The sequence below is a fragment of the Nansenia antarctica genome (genome assembly GCF_963989245.1).
Source record: "Nansenia antarctica genome assembly, chromosome: 13".
In the NCBI taxonomy this organism is placed as follows: Eukaryota; Metazoa; Chordata; class Actinopteri; order Argentiniformes; family Microstomatidae; genus Nansenia; species Nansenia antarctica.
The window spans coordinates 14,370,936-14,385,805 of NC_137683.1; the positions used below are offsets into that span (position 1 = coordinate 14,370,936).

General features: G+C 47.0%; 1 protein-coding gene across 1 annotated transcript in view; it reads right to left on the bottom strand.

Annotated features, from left to right (window-relative positions):
- odad2 (outer dynein arm docking complex subunit 2) overlaps nucleotides 1–14,505 on the bottom strand; it is a gene marked incomplete at both ends in the record, with an annotated part of 47,335 nt that extends 32,830 nt beyond the window's left edge. The window contains 6 exons of the mRNA XM_080544455.1: nucleotides 11,130–11,246; nucleotides 11,960–12,096; nucleotides 12,762–12,868; nucleotides 13,069–13,273; nucleotides 13,770–13,927; nucleotides 14,282–14,505. Coding sequence (XP_080400581.1) covers nucleotides 11,130–11,246; nucleotides 11,960–12,096; nucleotides 12,762–12,868; nucleotides 13,069–13,273; nucleotides 13,770–13,927; nucleotides 14,282–14,505 — 948 coding nt within the window. The remainder of the gene's footprint in view (nucleotides 1–11,129; nucleotides 11,247–11,959; nucleotides 12,097–12,761; nucleotides 12,869–13,068; nucleotides 13,274–13,769; nucleotides 13,928–14,281) is intronic.
- Nucleotides 14,506–14,870: the final 365 nt, after the last annotated feature.

The window sequence follows — 14,870 nt, forward strand, 5'->3', positions numbered from 1 at the left end:
ACATTCCTCGTGCTAAAAACCTTACAACTTGGCACAGAGAAAGTAGAGCCTTTGTGTCACTGTTATTCAGAGATGATTTTTTGAAGTTTTGAAGGTCGTTTTCCCAACTTTACAACTTACATAAGAATGCCAACAAGACACATATGAATGGTTTGCAGGCAGGAAAGTTTTTTAATCATAGACACCTGCTAGGCAGAAAATAGCCCAGACTGCCATTGGTTTCTTCTTTGAGCTACATTTTTTGATTTCCAGAGCAGGGAAAAAATAATGAACATGGAGGACCGTGTGTTTGTTCACTAGGTAACGCCAAGAATGCTCAGTCACTTTCCAAACATTTGTATATCATAAAACTCAAAGTGACCTGCTATTGGAGCAATACAGGCCAATTCAGTTGACTAAGCTGCATAATCTGCTTTTTTCAAGGTGTCCAACCTTCCCCATTTTGTATTATACCTGCAATGGATAAACTCCATGTGCTAAGACAGGAGGAAACATTTCAAATTTCTACGGCACGCCACAGCGTATAGGCCTATTACAGGGGCCATTCCATCAGAGCAGGGCCAACAGACAAGTGCACTCTCAGGCCCGATGCCTGCAGCTCTCCTCACATTTCTCTGCAACATTAGTTTTTTTTACAACAGGGGACTTCCAATGATTGCCACTTTACTTATTTCTTCCATTTGCCTAGCAGCTCCAAACCCTCGCCGAGTAGTTAGACTCCTAATATTTACTTGTGTTTGGCAGACTTGTATCTAATTACTTGATCCACACGAATGGAAAATAAGAGGTGCAGCAAATGTGCAGCTGTCTGTCAGTGGAAGGAGCTCAAAGAGGTTACTTTTTGGACAGGGAACATGACAGAAAGCTATATTGAATTCAGGATTTGAATAACAACATTCTAGAAAAAAGCATTTTTCTGCCAGGCGTTTTACTTTCCGGTGTCATGCATGCAAATGAACAGCATGTCCAATTTCTAATCACATAGACATTTCTCAAATGAGTCCAGGACTACATCAAGAAGTTGAGCGTGCGTCCCTGATGCAGCGTCTCGTCTACTCTGGCTGCCTTTGCTTATTTGATTGAGAATGTCTGACCTAATAAAACTGTGAAAAAGATCTGCTTCCTTGCGTTGGAAAACTAGGAGATATGTTCAGAGATTGGTGCTATTATTTTTGGCTATCGTCTGCCAAGCTCATGTTGACTTGGAACACATCGACTTTGGGCTCTTAACACTGCAATCAGAGAGCATGGCCGGAGCTGTTTTAGATAGTGTTTCTGACCTGACGTTCCGCTGGAAGGGATTTTGTGCTTAAGAGTGACTTCAATTACTTCCTGCATGAAAGGCATATTGTGCTGAGGTGCCCCTTGCACCACAGCAATTATCTTGAAATCAATTTAAATATTTTTATAAGCAATCGAATCAACTTTCAAAAGAGGCTCTTAGTTAAGTTCATCGAAAAGAAGTGTGCTAAAGTAATGTATAGACTAGAGAGAGATATGCAGGGGGTTGGGGCAGGGCAGGAAAATACTGGCTGATTTGAGCACAGTGTGTCTCTTAACATTATGTTAACATACTTTGTTGAACATGGCCACTTCAAAAGAAAAACAGAAGCAGATAAAACCTTGATATGACTTGATTTGTATCTCAGCAAACTTATTCACAGAACCTTTTACAGCCTCTGTCCATCATCTTCAGAAGGTTCAGTTCATGGCATCACTCCTCACACAGGAGCCAGGATGGCCTTTTTACACAGCGCAGCCTGGCACTACTCATTGGGGGTAATAAAGCTCTCACTCATCCACCACTCAAAACCCATCTCTTTGTGGCACTTTGAATTCTATCACTATCACTAACTAGAAAAGTCATACCGACCAACCACAATTTGACGGAAAGCAATGAGGCTCTACCATAATGGTATTATCTTATCAAAATAATGTATGGTTAAACAGCAATGGTTGTTCTGGGACTCTACAGTGATTATATATTATAATTCAGAGAACTTTAGATTTTTTCTTTGTCTTGTGATGCAGTATATCGTCCAAAGTACAGCCATGAAACCCTATGTTACATCTGCAAACTATATTACTCTGATAACATCTCTTAATTCTTTTTAAGACTGATTTCTGTTTACCCTTTCTGCAAATCTTGTTCTATAATAATCAGATTTCCGAAAAGGAAGGACAGAGTTATGTGATCATAAAACTACTGAAAAGAAATTAGAATGTACAACATTGATCATAATTCAACAGGAATAAAATATACAAAATATATATGAAAATATATTACATAAAATATAATTGAGTTAAAAGATACTGTATTTAGGGATCATGTTATTGGCCAACATTGTCAGAGTTAGGCTACTAGTTAGGACCTACAGTGCCATGCATAAGCAATGGGACAGGCTCTACTCCAAAAGTTTGGATTTGAAATCCAACAATTACTATGAGGTTAAAGTATAGAACTCAGCGTTTACTTGCTGGTATTTGTGTGCATATTGGTTTTACCATTTTTAAATGACAACACTTTTTATACAGTCCCGCTATTATATATCAGGGCACCAAAAGTAATGGGACAGATTCATATGATGTCCAAATTAAGCACTCGTGTTTACTATTTGCTTGACAATCCTTTGCATGCAATAACTGCCTGAAGTCTGCAATCCATTGACCCCAGCAGACACCGGGTATTCTCTGGGGATGCTCTGCCAAGCCAGTACCGCAGCTATCTTCAGTTGTTTGTTTTGATCTCTTTTTTTGCCTACAATCTTACCGTCAAGAAATTAAATGCATGTTCAACTGGATTTATATCTGAAGACTGACTTTGCCATTGTCTTACTGTATGATGAAGTGTAATCCAATGAGTTTGGAGGCATTTTGACAAGATGTTTCTGTACACTGCGGCCGTCAGTAGCTACATCATCAATTAAGATAAGATACCCAGTTCTAGTGGCAGCTACACAAGCCCAAACCATGCCCAAAACACCCCATCCACCATGTCTTACAGACTACTGTAGGTGTTGCTATCAATCTTGAGCAGATCCCTTTTTTTCTCTCAAAACTTTCCACCTGCAATCACTCTGGTACATGATAGTATTCATCTCATCTGTTCACAAGACCTTTTTTTCCAGACATCTGCAGGCTTTTTAGGTACTTTTTTTTAGTACTTTTACTTTTGGAGGATAATTGGTAGTTTGCACCTTGCAGTGAAACTTCTGTCAACACTGCTGTGATCAATATGTTACACAAATATTCTCAAATAAAAGCTGATAATCTCTACTTTAACTTCATACCTTAACAATACCATAACTTTTGGAGTATAGAGGCAAAAGAAGAAAAAAGAGTTCACTGTTCCATTACTTATACAGGGCACTGTGTTCAAAATGAGGCGACACCACACTTTATGTTCTACTCAATATATTGTACACAGTATGAATCATTTGGTGTCATTTCTTAGAGCATAAATACCATAGAAACAGCAGCCAGCTTGTATACCACATTTTCCAGCTAATACATTTCTGAGTCACTCAGATGCGATTTTATTTTCCCCCCCAGCTTGAAGCCATTATTGGGGTGATGTGTTAATTCATCAAATCACTTAAGCAGGAAACAGCACTACCGAATGAATCACTGGCATTTCAAAACTACACATGACTCGTGTGTGAGTCAACTCGACTGTTTTTGACATTATTTTAAAACGGGGGGTGATTTGGAACGCAGAGCGGTGAGGCGGCTTCGGAGAGGTTTCGCTCTGTGACAACCAGACACTAGCTCACATGTGAGGACAAGTGCAGACACTGATTTCACAATGGTTAGAGTAACTCGCTTTATCCACTATGTCATGTATGATCCCCTGTGTTTCACACTGTTACTAACAGAGAGGAAAACATGAATCGGATGTTTAAGAGGTTTCTGTTAGTCACACTTTAGTCATACTGTTGACCCCAATTGCTGTCGTCGAGGCCCATGCCAGGGGAGGCTGGTGGAGGTAGAAATCAGGGGACGGGCACATTGTAACGCATGGAATGGAATGAGGAATGGTATCAAACATGGCACCACTCCTCATTCCATTCCATGTATTACGATGAGCCAGTCCTCTGTTTTCTACCCCCATCAACCTCCACTGGCCCACACAATGATTACTTTGTGATGATTGAGATTTAATAATAATGAATAATGTTGTTATATTATGTTATATTGCCATGCAATCAGCTTGTCAGTCAATTGTTGGAATTTGGTATTTTATGCTTTTATTTAGAGCGGAAGTCTCTCTGTGGCAAAGGCCCACCTGGAAGAACATCTGAAAAAGGGCTGCACAGATGACCGACACCAGGAAGAGGTCACGCTCCCACCTGACATGCCACCAGTCAATCCACCAGAGCACGAACTAGATATCAGTCCACCCAGGTGGAGTGAAGTAGACAACACTGTGCGTAGAGCAAGGGCCGCGTCAGCTCCAGGTCCCAACGGAGTTCCATACAGGCTCTACAAAAACGCACCAGATGTCCTGAGATTCCTCTGGAAGCTGATGAAAGTTGTGTGGCAAAAGAAGGCGATACCAACGTCCTGGCGGAGAGCCGGAGGGATCCTTATCCCCAAGGAAAAGGACTCAACAGAAATCGGACAGTTCCGGCAGATCAGCCTTCTAAATGTCGAGGGAAAAATCTTCTTCAGCGTGGTCGCTCATAGACTGGCAGGATACCTGCAAAGAAACAACCTGATTGACACGTCAATCCAGAAAGCAGGCATCTCAGGCTTCTCAGGGTGTGTCGAACATGCTAGTGTCATCTGGCATCAGATCCAGGTCGCCAAGAAGGAGGGAACGGACCTCCACGTGGTGTTCCTGGATCTCGCGAATGCCTTTGGCTCAGTCCCTCACAACCTCCTGTGGACAGCCTTCGACTACTTCAGGATCCCACCAGCTCTCACAACCCTTGTCAAGGCCTACTTCCAGGACGTCCAGCTCTGCGTGACCACAGCAGAGTACACCACAGCATGGCAACATCTGGAAGTGGGAATCATGGCCGGCTGCACCATCTCCCCGCTGGCCTTCACCATGGCCATGGAGGTCATTATTCGGGCCTCTCGATGGGTGGTTGGCGGACAGCGAATAAGACCTGGGCTGAGGCTGCCGCCGATCAGAGCCTACATGGATGACCTCACAACACTCACCACGACCAAGGCTTGCACAGTACGGCTACTAAGAAAGCTCCAGGAAAACATTGAGTTGGCTCGCATGAAGATCAAGCCGAGCAAGTCCAGAAGCATCTCCATTGTCAAGGGGAAGCTGTCAGACCACCGCTTCCACATTGGCAAAGAACCCATTCCAACGGTCTCCGAGAAGCCTGTGAAGAGCCTAGGTCGTTGGTATGATGCCTCCCTCAAAGATAAAGAGCAAGTAGAGCAGCTCAGGAAGGAGGTAGCCAGCGGCCTGGAGAACATCGACAGAACCCTGCTTCCTGGCAAGCTGAAGCTCTGGTGCATGCAGTATGGACTACTTCCACGTCTCCTGTGGCCACTAACCCTCTATGAAGTTCCTCTCTCAAAGGTGGAAAAGCTGGAGAGACTGGTCAACTCATATGCAAGGAAGTGGCTTGGCCTTCCCAGGTGCCTCAGCAGCATTGGGCTCTACGGCAAAGGGATGTTACACCTGCCCATTTCCAGTCTGACAGAGGAGTACAAGTGTGCCAAAGTCAGACTGGAGATGATGCTTCTGGATTCGAATGATCCATTTGTAGCCCAAGCTGCCCCCATCCTGGCCACTGGGAGGAAGTGGACCCCATTGGCTGCAACTGAGCAGGCAAAGGCAGCACTCAGACACAGGGACATTGTGGGCCGAGTGCAGGAGGGGAGGAGTGGTCTTGGCCTCGGGATTAGTACACCGGCCTGGAGCAAGGCCAATCCATCTCAGAGACGCAAGCTGGTGGTCCAGGAGGTACGTCGGGAAGAGGAAGCAGGAAGGCGCGCACAAGCTGTGGCGCAGTCAAAGCAAGGGCAGTGGATGGCATGGGAAGGAGTGGAAAAGAGGAAGATCTCCTGGAAAGATCTGTGGGAGATGGAGGCATTCAGAGCGAGCTTCACCATCAGGGCTGCCTACGATGTCCTGCCTTCTCCTGCAAACCTAAGCCAGTGGTATGGCGAAGACCCCACGTGCCCTCTATGTCAAAGTCCAGCAACACTGAAGCACATCTTAGTGGGATGCAAGACCAGCCTCACCCAAGGCCGTTACACCTGGCGGCACGACCAGGTGCTAAGGTGTCTTGCAGCAGTGCTGGAAAGTCAACGGACAAGTGTGAACGCCCTTCCTCCCCCATCATCCCGGTGGCAGCCAGCACCATTTGTTCGGGAGGGCGAGGGTCAAGCCAGCCTCACCACCATAAGACCAGACACTGGGCAGCTGGGCAGAGCACGGGACTGGAAGCTGCTGGCAGACTTGGACAAGAAACTCTGCTTCCCAGCTGAGATCGCAGCCACCAACCTGCGACCAGACCTTGTGCTGTGGTCAGCCTCGCTCAAGCTCGTTTACATCATCGAGCTCACTGTGCCCTGGGAGGGTGCAGTGGAGGAGGCCTACGAGCGGAAGAGGCTGAGGTACACTGAACTCGCAGCAGATGCCCAACAACAAGGCTGGACAGCGAAGGTACGCCCAGTGGAAGTAGGCTGCAGAGGGTTCGTAGCCACCTCAACATCCAGGCTACTCAGGGAGATGGGAGTGCGAGGGAAGACCCACCGGCAGGCAATCAAGGACCTCTCCAGGGCTGCTGAAAAGGGGAGCCAGTGGCTGTGGATGAAGAGAAAGGACTCGACCCGGGCGTTCAAATGAGCTGATCGCATCTAGGGAGTGAACCTGGGACGCTGGGATTCACTGCTGAACCCTCTGGAGGTGTCGTGGGCTTATCAGCGAAACATTCATGAAGGAGGGCGCCCACTTGACAACCCAAAGGATGCCATCGCTCATTTGAACACCACAGAGTCTCATCGGTGCCTTAAGTATGTATGTATCGAGGGATATCAACATCTAGTCCTACATAACAGATCTGATCATCTGGTGAACCAGTGACTGCTGTGAAAGTGCAGCTGGCAACAAGGGAAAGACCTTGCGACAGCATGGAAAGACAGCTGACAGGAGGGAATAGACCCCAACGGGGCCGCCATGGGCTAGCTACCCGTGGCGGCGGGATCCAGCACGAACAGTGTATGGGTCCCACCCAAACTTGGCTACGAAAAATTCTAAGAAGAAAATACCCCCTGAGCCTGCGAGAGCGGGGGCGGAAGATGGCTCATCGGCAGACAACCCGGTAACGAACACAGGAACGGAACAGACTACGAGATTGATGATCAGCATACCTGAGGCTCCGACAGCTACAGCAGGACACACGCTCCAGAACTGCGTATGTGGTTGGACAAAGGTTACTTCCACCCATGGCCTGAAGATACACCAGGGCAAGAAAGGGTGCCTAAAGAAGGGTCAACAGGGAAGTCGCATCGACAGCTACTTTTTGAGAAGCAGGCCGAGTCAGTCGACTGAAGTTCAGCAGCAGGACACACACCACAGTCTGCAGGACATCAACACCCCTGTCCCAGAGGAGGAAGAACAAGGCACAGGAGAGCAACCTGAATCCAACACATCACGACCACCAGCAGAGAAGAAGATCCAGGGGCGAAGGCCATTAGTCAAGTGGCCAAAGTCCTGCAACAAGACGCTGTGGAAGGAGGTCAACACTGATCTCTGCAACATCCTAGAAGGGATCAGAGGCACCACCATGAAGAAGTTGGAGAGAATGGGCAACCTCATCTATGCCTATGGAGTGGAACAGTTCGGAGTGGTCGAAGGCAAACGATCTACTCAGTCAATTCCCACCAAGTCCAGAAGGCAGACAGAAATAGACCGACTAGTCAAGGAGAGGAGGCAGCTGAAGAAGCAATGGAGGAAGGCCACAGAGGAGGAGAAGGAGGGAATAAACCTGCTGCAGGAAGAGATTAAGAGCAGGCTTGCATCACTGAGGAGAGCTGAAAACCTCCTGAAGAGGCGCAGAAGGAAGGAGCAAACAAGATCACGCTTCTACAAAGATCCTTTCAAATTTGTGAAGACTCTCTTCACAAAGGAGAAGAGCGGAAGTCTCTCTGTGGCAAAGGCCCACCTGGAAGAACATCTGAAAAAGGGCTGCACAGATGACCGACACCAGGAAGAGGTCACGCTCCCACCTGACATGCCACCAGTCAATCCACCAGAGCACGAACTAGATATCAGTCCACCCAGGTGGAGTGAAGTAGACAACACTGTGCGTAGAGCAAGGGCCGCGTCAGCTCCAGGTCCCAACGGAGTTCCATACAGGCTCTACAAAAACGCACCAGATGTCCTGAGATTCCTCTGGAAGCTGATGAAAGTTGTGTGGCAAAAGAAGGCGATACCAACGTCCTGGCGGAGAGCCGGAGGGATCCTTATCCCCAAGGAAAAGGACTCAACAGAAATCGGACAGTTCCGGCAGATCAGCCTTCTAAATGTCGAGGGAAAAATCTTCTTCAGCGTGGTCGCTCATAGACTGGCAGGATACCTGCAAAGAAACAACCTGATTGACACGTCAATCCAGAAAGCAGGCATCTCAGGCTTCTCAGGGTGTGTCGAACATGCTAGTGTCATCTGGCATCAGATCCAGGTCGCCAAGAAGGAGGGAACGGACCTCCACGTGGTGTTCCTGGATCTCGCGAATGCCTTTGGCTCAGTCCCTCACAACCTCCTGTGGACAGCCTTCGACTACTTCAGGATCCCACCAGCTCTCACAACCCTTGTCAAGGCCTACTTCCAGGACGTCCAGCTCTGCGTGACCACAGCAGAGTACACCACAGCATGGCAACATCTGGAAGTGGGAATCATGGCCGGCTGCACCATCTCCCCGCTGGCCTTCACCATGGCCATGGAGGTCATTATTCGGGCCTCTCGATGGGTGGTTGGCGGACAGCGAATAAGACCTGGGCTGAGGCTGCCGCCGATCAGAGCCTACATGGATGACCTCACAACACTCACCACGACCAAGGCTTGCACAGTACGGCTACTAAGAAAGCTCCAGGAAAACATTGAGTTGGCTCGCATGAAGATCAAGCCGAGCAAGTCCAGAAGCATCTCCATTGTCAAGGGGAAGCTGTCAGACCACCGCTTCCACATTGGCAAAGAACCCATTCCAACGGTCTCCGAGAAGCCTGTGAAGAGCCTAGGTCGTTGGTATGATGCCTCCCTCAAAGATAAAGAGCAAGTAGAGCAGCTCAGGAAGGAGGTAGCCAGCGGCCTGGAGAACATCGACAGAACCCTGCTTCCTGGCAAGCTGAAGCTCTGGTGCATGCAGTATGGACTACTTCCACGTCTCCTGTGGCCACTAACCCTCTATGAAGTTCCTCTCTCAAAGGTGGAAAAGCTGGAGAGACTGGTCAACTCATATGCAAGGAAGTGGCTTGGCCTTCCCAGGTGCCTCAGCAGCATTGGGCTCTACGGCAAAGGGATGTTACACCTGCCCATTTCCAGTCTGACAGAGGAGTACAAGTGTGCCAAAGTCAGACTGGAGATGATGCTTCTGGATTCGAATGATCCATTTGTAGCCCAAGCTGCCCCCATCCTGGCCACTGGGAGGAAGTGGACCCCATTGGCTGCAACTGAGCAGGCAAAGGCAGCACTCAGACACAGGGACATTGTGGGCCGAGTGCAGGAGGGGAGGAGTGGTCTTGGCCTCGGGATTAGTACACCGGCCTGGAGCAAGGCCAATCCATCTCAGAGACGCAAGCTGGTGGTCCAGGAGGTACGTCGGGAAGAGGAAGCAGGAAGGCGCGCACAAGCTGTGGCGCAGTCAAAGCAAGGGCAGTGGATGGCATGGGAAGGAGTGGAAAAGAGGAAGATCTCCTGGAAAGATCTGTGGGAGATGGAGGCATTCAGAGCGAGCTTCACCATCAGGGCTGCCTACGATGTCCTGCCTTCTCCTGCAAACCTAAGCCAGTGGTATGGCGAAGACCCCACGTGCCCTCTATGTCAAAGTCCAGCAACACTGAAGCACATCTTAGTGGGATGCAAGACCAGCCTCACCCAAGGCCGTTACACCTGGCGGCACGACCAGGTGCTAAGGTGTCTTGCAGCAGTGCTGGAAAGTCAACGGACAAGTGTGAACGCCCTTCCTCCCCCATCATCCCGGTGGCAGCCAGCACCATTTGTTCGGGAGGGCGAGGGTCAAGCCAGCCTCACCACCATAAGACCAGACACTGGGCAGCTGGGCAGAGCACGGGACTGGAAGCTGCTGGCAGACTTGGACAAGAAACTCTGCTTCCCAGCTGAGATCGCAGCCACCAACCTGCGACCAGACCTTGTGCTGTGGTCAGCCTCGCTCAAGCTCGTTTACATCATCGAGCTCACTGTGCCCTGGGAGGGTGCAGTGGAGGAGGCCTACGAGCGGAAGAGGCTGAGGTACACTGAACTCGCAGCAGATGCCCAACAACAAGGCTGGACAGCGAAGGTACGCCCAGTGGAAGTAGGCTGCAGAGGGTTCGTAGCCACCTCAACATCCAGGCTACTCAGGGAGATGGGAGTGCGAGGGAAGACCCATCGGCAGGCAATCAAGGACCTCTCCAGGGCTGCTGAAAAGGGGAGCCAGTGGCTGTGGATGAAGAGAAAGGACTCGACCCGGGCGTTCAAATGAGCTGATCGCATCTAGGGAGTGAACCTGGGACGCTGGGATTCACTGCTGAACCCTCTGGAGGTGTCGTGGGCTTATCAGCGAAACATTCATGAAGGAGGGCGCCCACTTGACAACCCAAAGGATGCCATCGCTCATTTGAACACCACAGAGTCTCATCGGTGCCTTAAGTATGTATGTATCGAGGGATATCAACATCTAGTCCTACATAACAGATCTGCTCTAGACAAGGGGTCGGGCCATAGACGGCGACCCTGGAGCAATTAGGGGTTCAGCGCCTTGCTCAAGGACACCTCGACACGTGGCCAGACGGGGTTCGAACCGTCGAACTGCCGACCTTGCGATCATTAGACGCCGGCTCTACCTCCTGAGCCACTGCTTCCCCTTTTTTATTTACAGGTGTGCAACTGTGCAGGGGTGTTTAATGTGCCTAAATACAGAACATGGGGTGAATCCTACCTGATTGTTTATGTTCTCAGCAAAATGGGGAGACTTGCTTTTCAGGAGTGTCACCAGGTCTTTGTACACATCGCTTTGTCTGTCGTAAGCATTCTCCACACCCTCTTGCCTTATGCCCTGTAAAGACAACGATGAAAACAGACGCATTAATACTATCACTACTACAATGGTTCTGGTAGAGACGTTAAAGTCATAGTTGGATGCCTGTTATACTGTACATCTGTATATCTGTGATTAGAAAGCACCATGGTAACATAATGTTGCTATTCTAAACCAGTGTGCGCTATACCCACTGCACAAGTTATGTTCTGTTCCTTTGGGTGAATAGCATTAATATCATATTTGAAACACAGGTGTCAACTTGTTTTCTGACCTGAACTGAACCATTTCCAGGTGAGGAAATAGAGAGAGGAAATGTAGGCTACTCAGTGAGAGTGGAAGACGCACAATGTTCTCTCATGATTAATTGCATTAAAGGGTTGTTATAAATGTATGACATATTCCACAAATGTGTAATTAATCCATACAAAATGCTTCACTTTTCAGTGTCGCTTACCTAATGTTTTGGAAACTTTGTGACCATTGTTACAGCGCAATACATATCTTGAACATTATATTAAGATTAATTGTATGCCATGTTTGTTCATATTTGACATTTGCTACATGTTCTGCAATATTCCAATTAATAGGCTACATCTACAGTATGATTGGTATTCAAGATTGCTATTGATTTACAGTGTCCTCAATGGCCTCAATGAAAAGTTATAAAAGTTATAATTTTATTAACTGAAAACTGAAGTTGACTTTGTGACACTATCTTTTGATCTCACCCCATTGAGGAAGACTCCAGCTGTGCTGCATGTGATGTATAATGTCTCAGTATCACATGGCTCGATCACAAGATAGCAGATCTCTCCATGCACCTGCCTCCAAGGAGGAGTTCGACAGCCATTGGTGAATTCATAATCTATTAAAAGGGAGAGAAAAAAAAGCTTCAAAACCAGACACCAGACAGGCAGGTACATTTTGTACAGTTAATCAATATGATTTCAGCCTACAATAGTTGCTCAATATGAAATCAGATCACATCATAATTTCCTCTTAGGTAGGAAGAGGGAAAATAAAGTGTAATGGGTTAAAAGAATCAGAATCACAGGAGAAGAACTCATGCATGGTAGGTGCCAGAGAGGGTGACAGATCACCCCTCACAGTACAGGTCTGAAGACAGCCCAGGTTGGAGCTGTGATTTCAATCCATTATAACATGACACCACCATATTTTAACATGCCTGGTATTTCAGGTTGAGACTATTTGCATAGAAGGTTTACATTTTCCTTAGCGCAAGGGGACCTATTTTTCAAAGGCATTGGCATTTAGAAGCATTTATCACTTGGTGTGTCACTTGTGTGCACTTCCCCGAATGGTTAATTGTCATGGCATTGCAAAGCTGCCGCACTGAGGCAAGTGAATGAATTGATTAATGTCTCAGTAAACTGAAATCTGACATATATAATGACTTCCATGTTTTGGGGGCAGGACACAGACAGATTTTATATTTTTGGAATATCCAGTATTACCAGTAATAGTAATCGCTTTTCTTTAAACCCAGTGAAATGTGAAGATAATTCAAACCTGATGTGTATTGAACAGACTTCAACACCCTTTTCTCCCCTTTACTGCAGAAGCATTTCAACAGCTCGACATCATTCTTCACTGCAACAGGGCTAAGCCGAACCTCCCTGTACCACAAAAAAAGAAGAAGAAGAAAACAACAGAAACATACACAAACAATTAATCTTGCTCCTCTGTGGCTCTTTACATAAGAGACCTACGACTGCTCCTAATCAAAGTCAAACATCTGCATGGGTCTGTCTGGAAAGGGGAAAGTGTGGAAGATGTATTCATCGTAGATGGATGCAGAGAGATCAAAGGCACCCACTGGGAGATCTGTTTCAGGGAGTTGCTCAGGAGCTGAGTGTCCAGCTGCTGGATCAGCATGTGCACCTTGACCTTGACCTCTGTCTCCTTGGCCTGGTCACCCTCCTGGTCCCGCACCTTCTCCAGGAGGCGCAAGACAGAGGTGTCCTCCCCCTCCACAGTGGCAAAACTGGGCCCGAGAATCTTTACAATAGGGTCTCTGTTGGCTAAAACATAATAATACAAATGGTTAGTCCTCCCTTCATAGGTTTTAATATAAGTGTATGTGTTACGGTACATGTGGGAATACGGTACATGTGGGAAAACTAGGGTTAGGGTTAGGTGCTACGTCGACTTGGTACATGCTGGCATGTCTAACCCTAACCGTAATCCTACCCCTACCCCTAACCCTAACCCTAACCTTAACCCTAGCACCGTAGCACCTAACCCTAACCCTAGTTTTCCCACATGTACCGCATTCCCACATGTACCGTAACATGTTTTTCCATTCTCAAACTAAAGCACGACCTGATTATGTCTTTGGCATTCAGTAAATACCACTGTAAAGAACTCGCAAATGTAATCTGATGTCAGTCTAATTGGATGAAAGTGGACGGTAACAAGGAGGACAAACAAAATGTCTTGTGGCTTATGGAAGTATGCGACCTCACTACTTAAGATGCAAATGTGATTCAAATCTCATTCTGCGGTTTACATGCTTACCTTCCAGACAAGCTCGGACCTCCTTCAGCCTCTTATCCCCCGCCAGCTGCAGTATTTTAGAGAGCTGACTGAAGCTGTATACAGAAACGCTCGGAGGAGAGAGTTGCAGCAGAGGACGACCATCGTTGTCTTTCTCCTGTGACTGTACTGTAGTACCACTAAAAACAGAGAACACAGACATGTATTACTAACATCTGAGTTGATGTAGACTAGATACTAGCTATTGTTTGGAAGGTTTTGTTTCCTTTATTCAACTTGTTTCAAATGTCACTGTGTCTGTGCTTTTGGTTAGTTAATTGAATGTGCTCAACTCAATATTAATCATTTGCACTGTGGTCTACCATTTCCCAACTGTACGATACCAACTATGCAGATTGGCCAAAAAAATGCGAAAAGAACAGATTCTGATGGAGTGGAATGAAGTATATTTTTTGTCTACTGAAGTTTAACATAAAACACATTTATAAGCTGTTTTGGACGCCAGGATGAAAACATCCAGATAATCATAATACCTGATGTCATAGTCTGTTTTGAAATCAGAGGCCTCCAGAAACGTGTCCCACTGCAGCGGCTCCTTGAACACCAGGTTTGCCTCCTGCGGGTGTCTGGAGCTGAACTGTTCCACAAAGCGCAGGATCTCTCTCAGCAGAGCCTCGTTCACTGGGGTCATCTCCAGTTTGCCAGTCCCAGAACTGGCTGTGGTCCACTGCGCTGCTCTGGTCAGTGCAACCCCCATGACTTCAGCTGTGGACACGTCCTGAAACTCACTGCATGTTGGTGACATTTCGTGACGTTAGAATTATAAGGTTCTATCTCCATTTTTGTCAGTTCTTTTTTTTTTTTTTACATAATCTGATCCATTAGGTGTTTATTAAATCCTGTGTGGTGTTGTTTTTAAAATGTTGAAATTTTTGAGTTAGTAATTCATAAAATACAAAGGTTCCATCTCACAAAACATAATGGAATGTCAAAACGTTGACGCTCAATATCTCTGAACTGCCCTAAACGGAGATAGAACCTTATCATTCTAAGCTCACGAAGTGTATTTACAAGTTTGGTAAAGGACGTATTTGCTAAACATCAACACATTAATGATCGGTT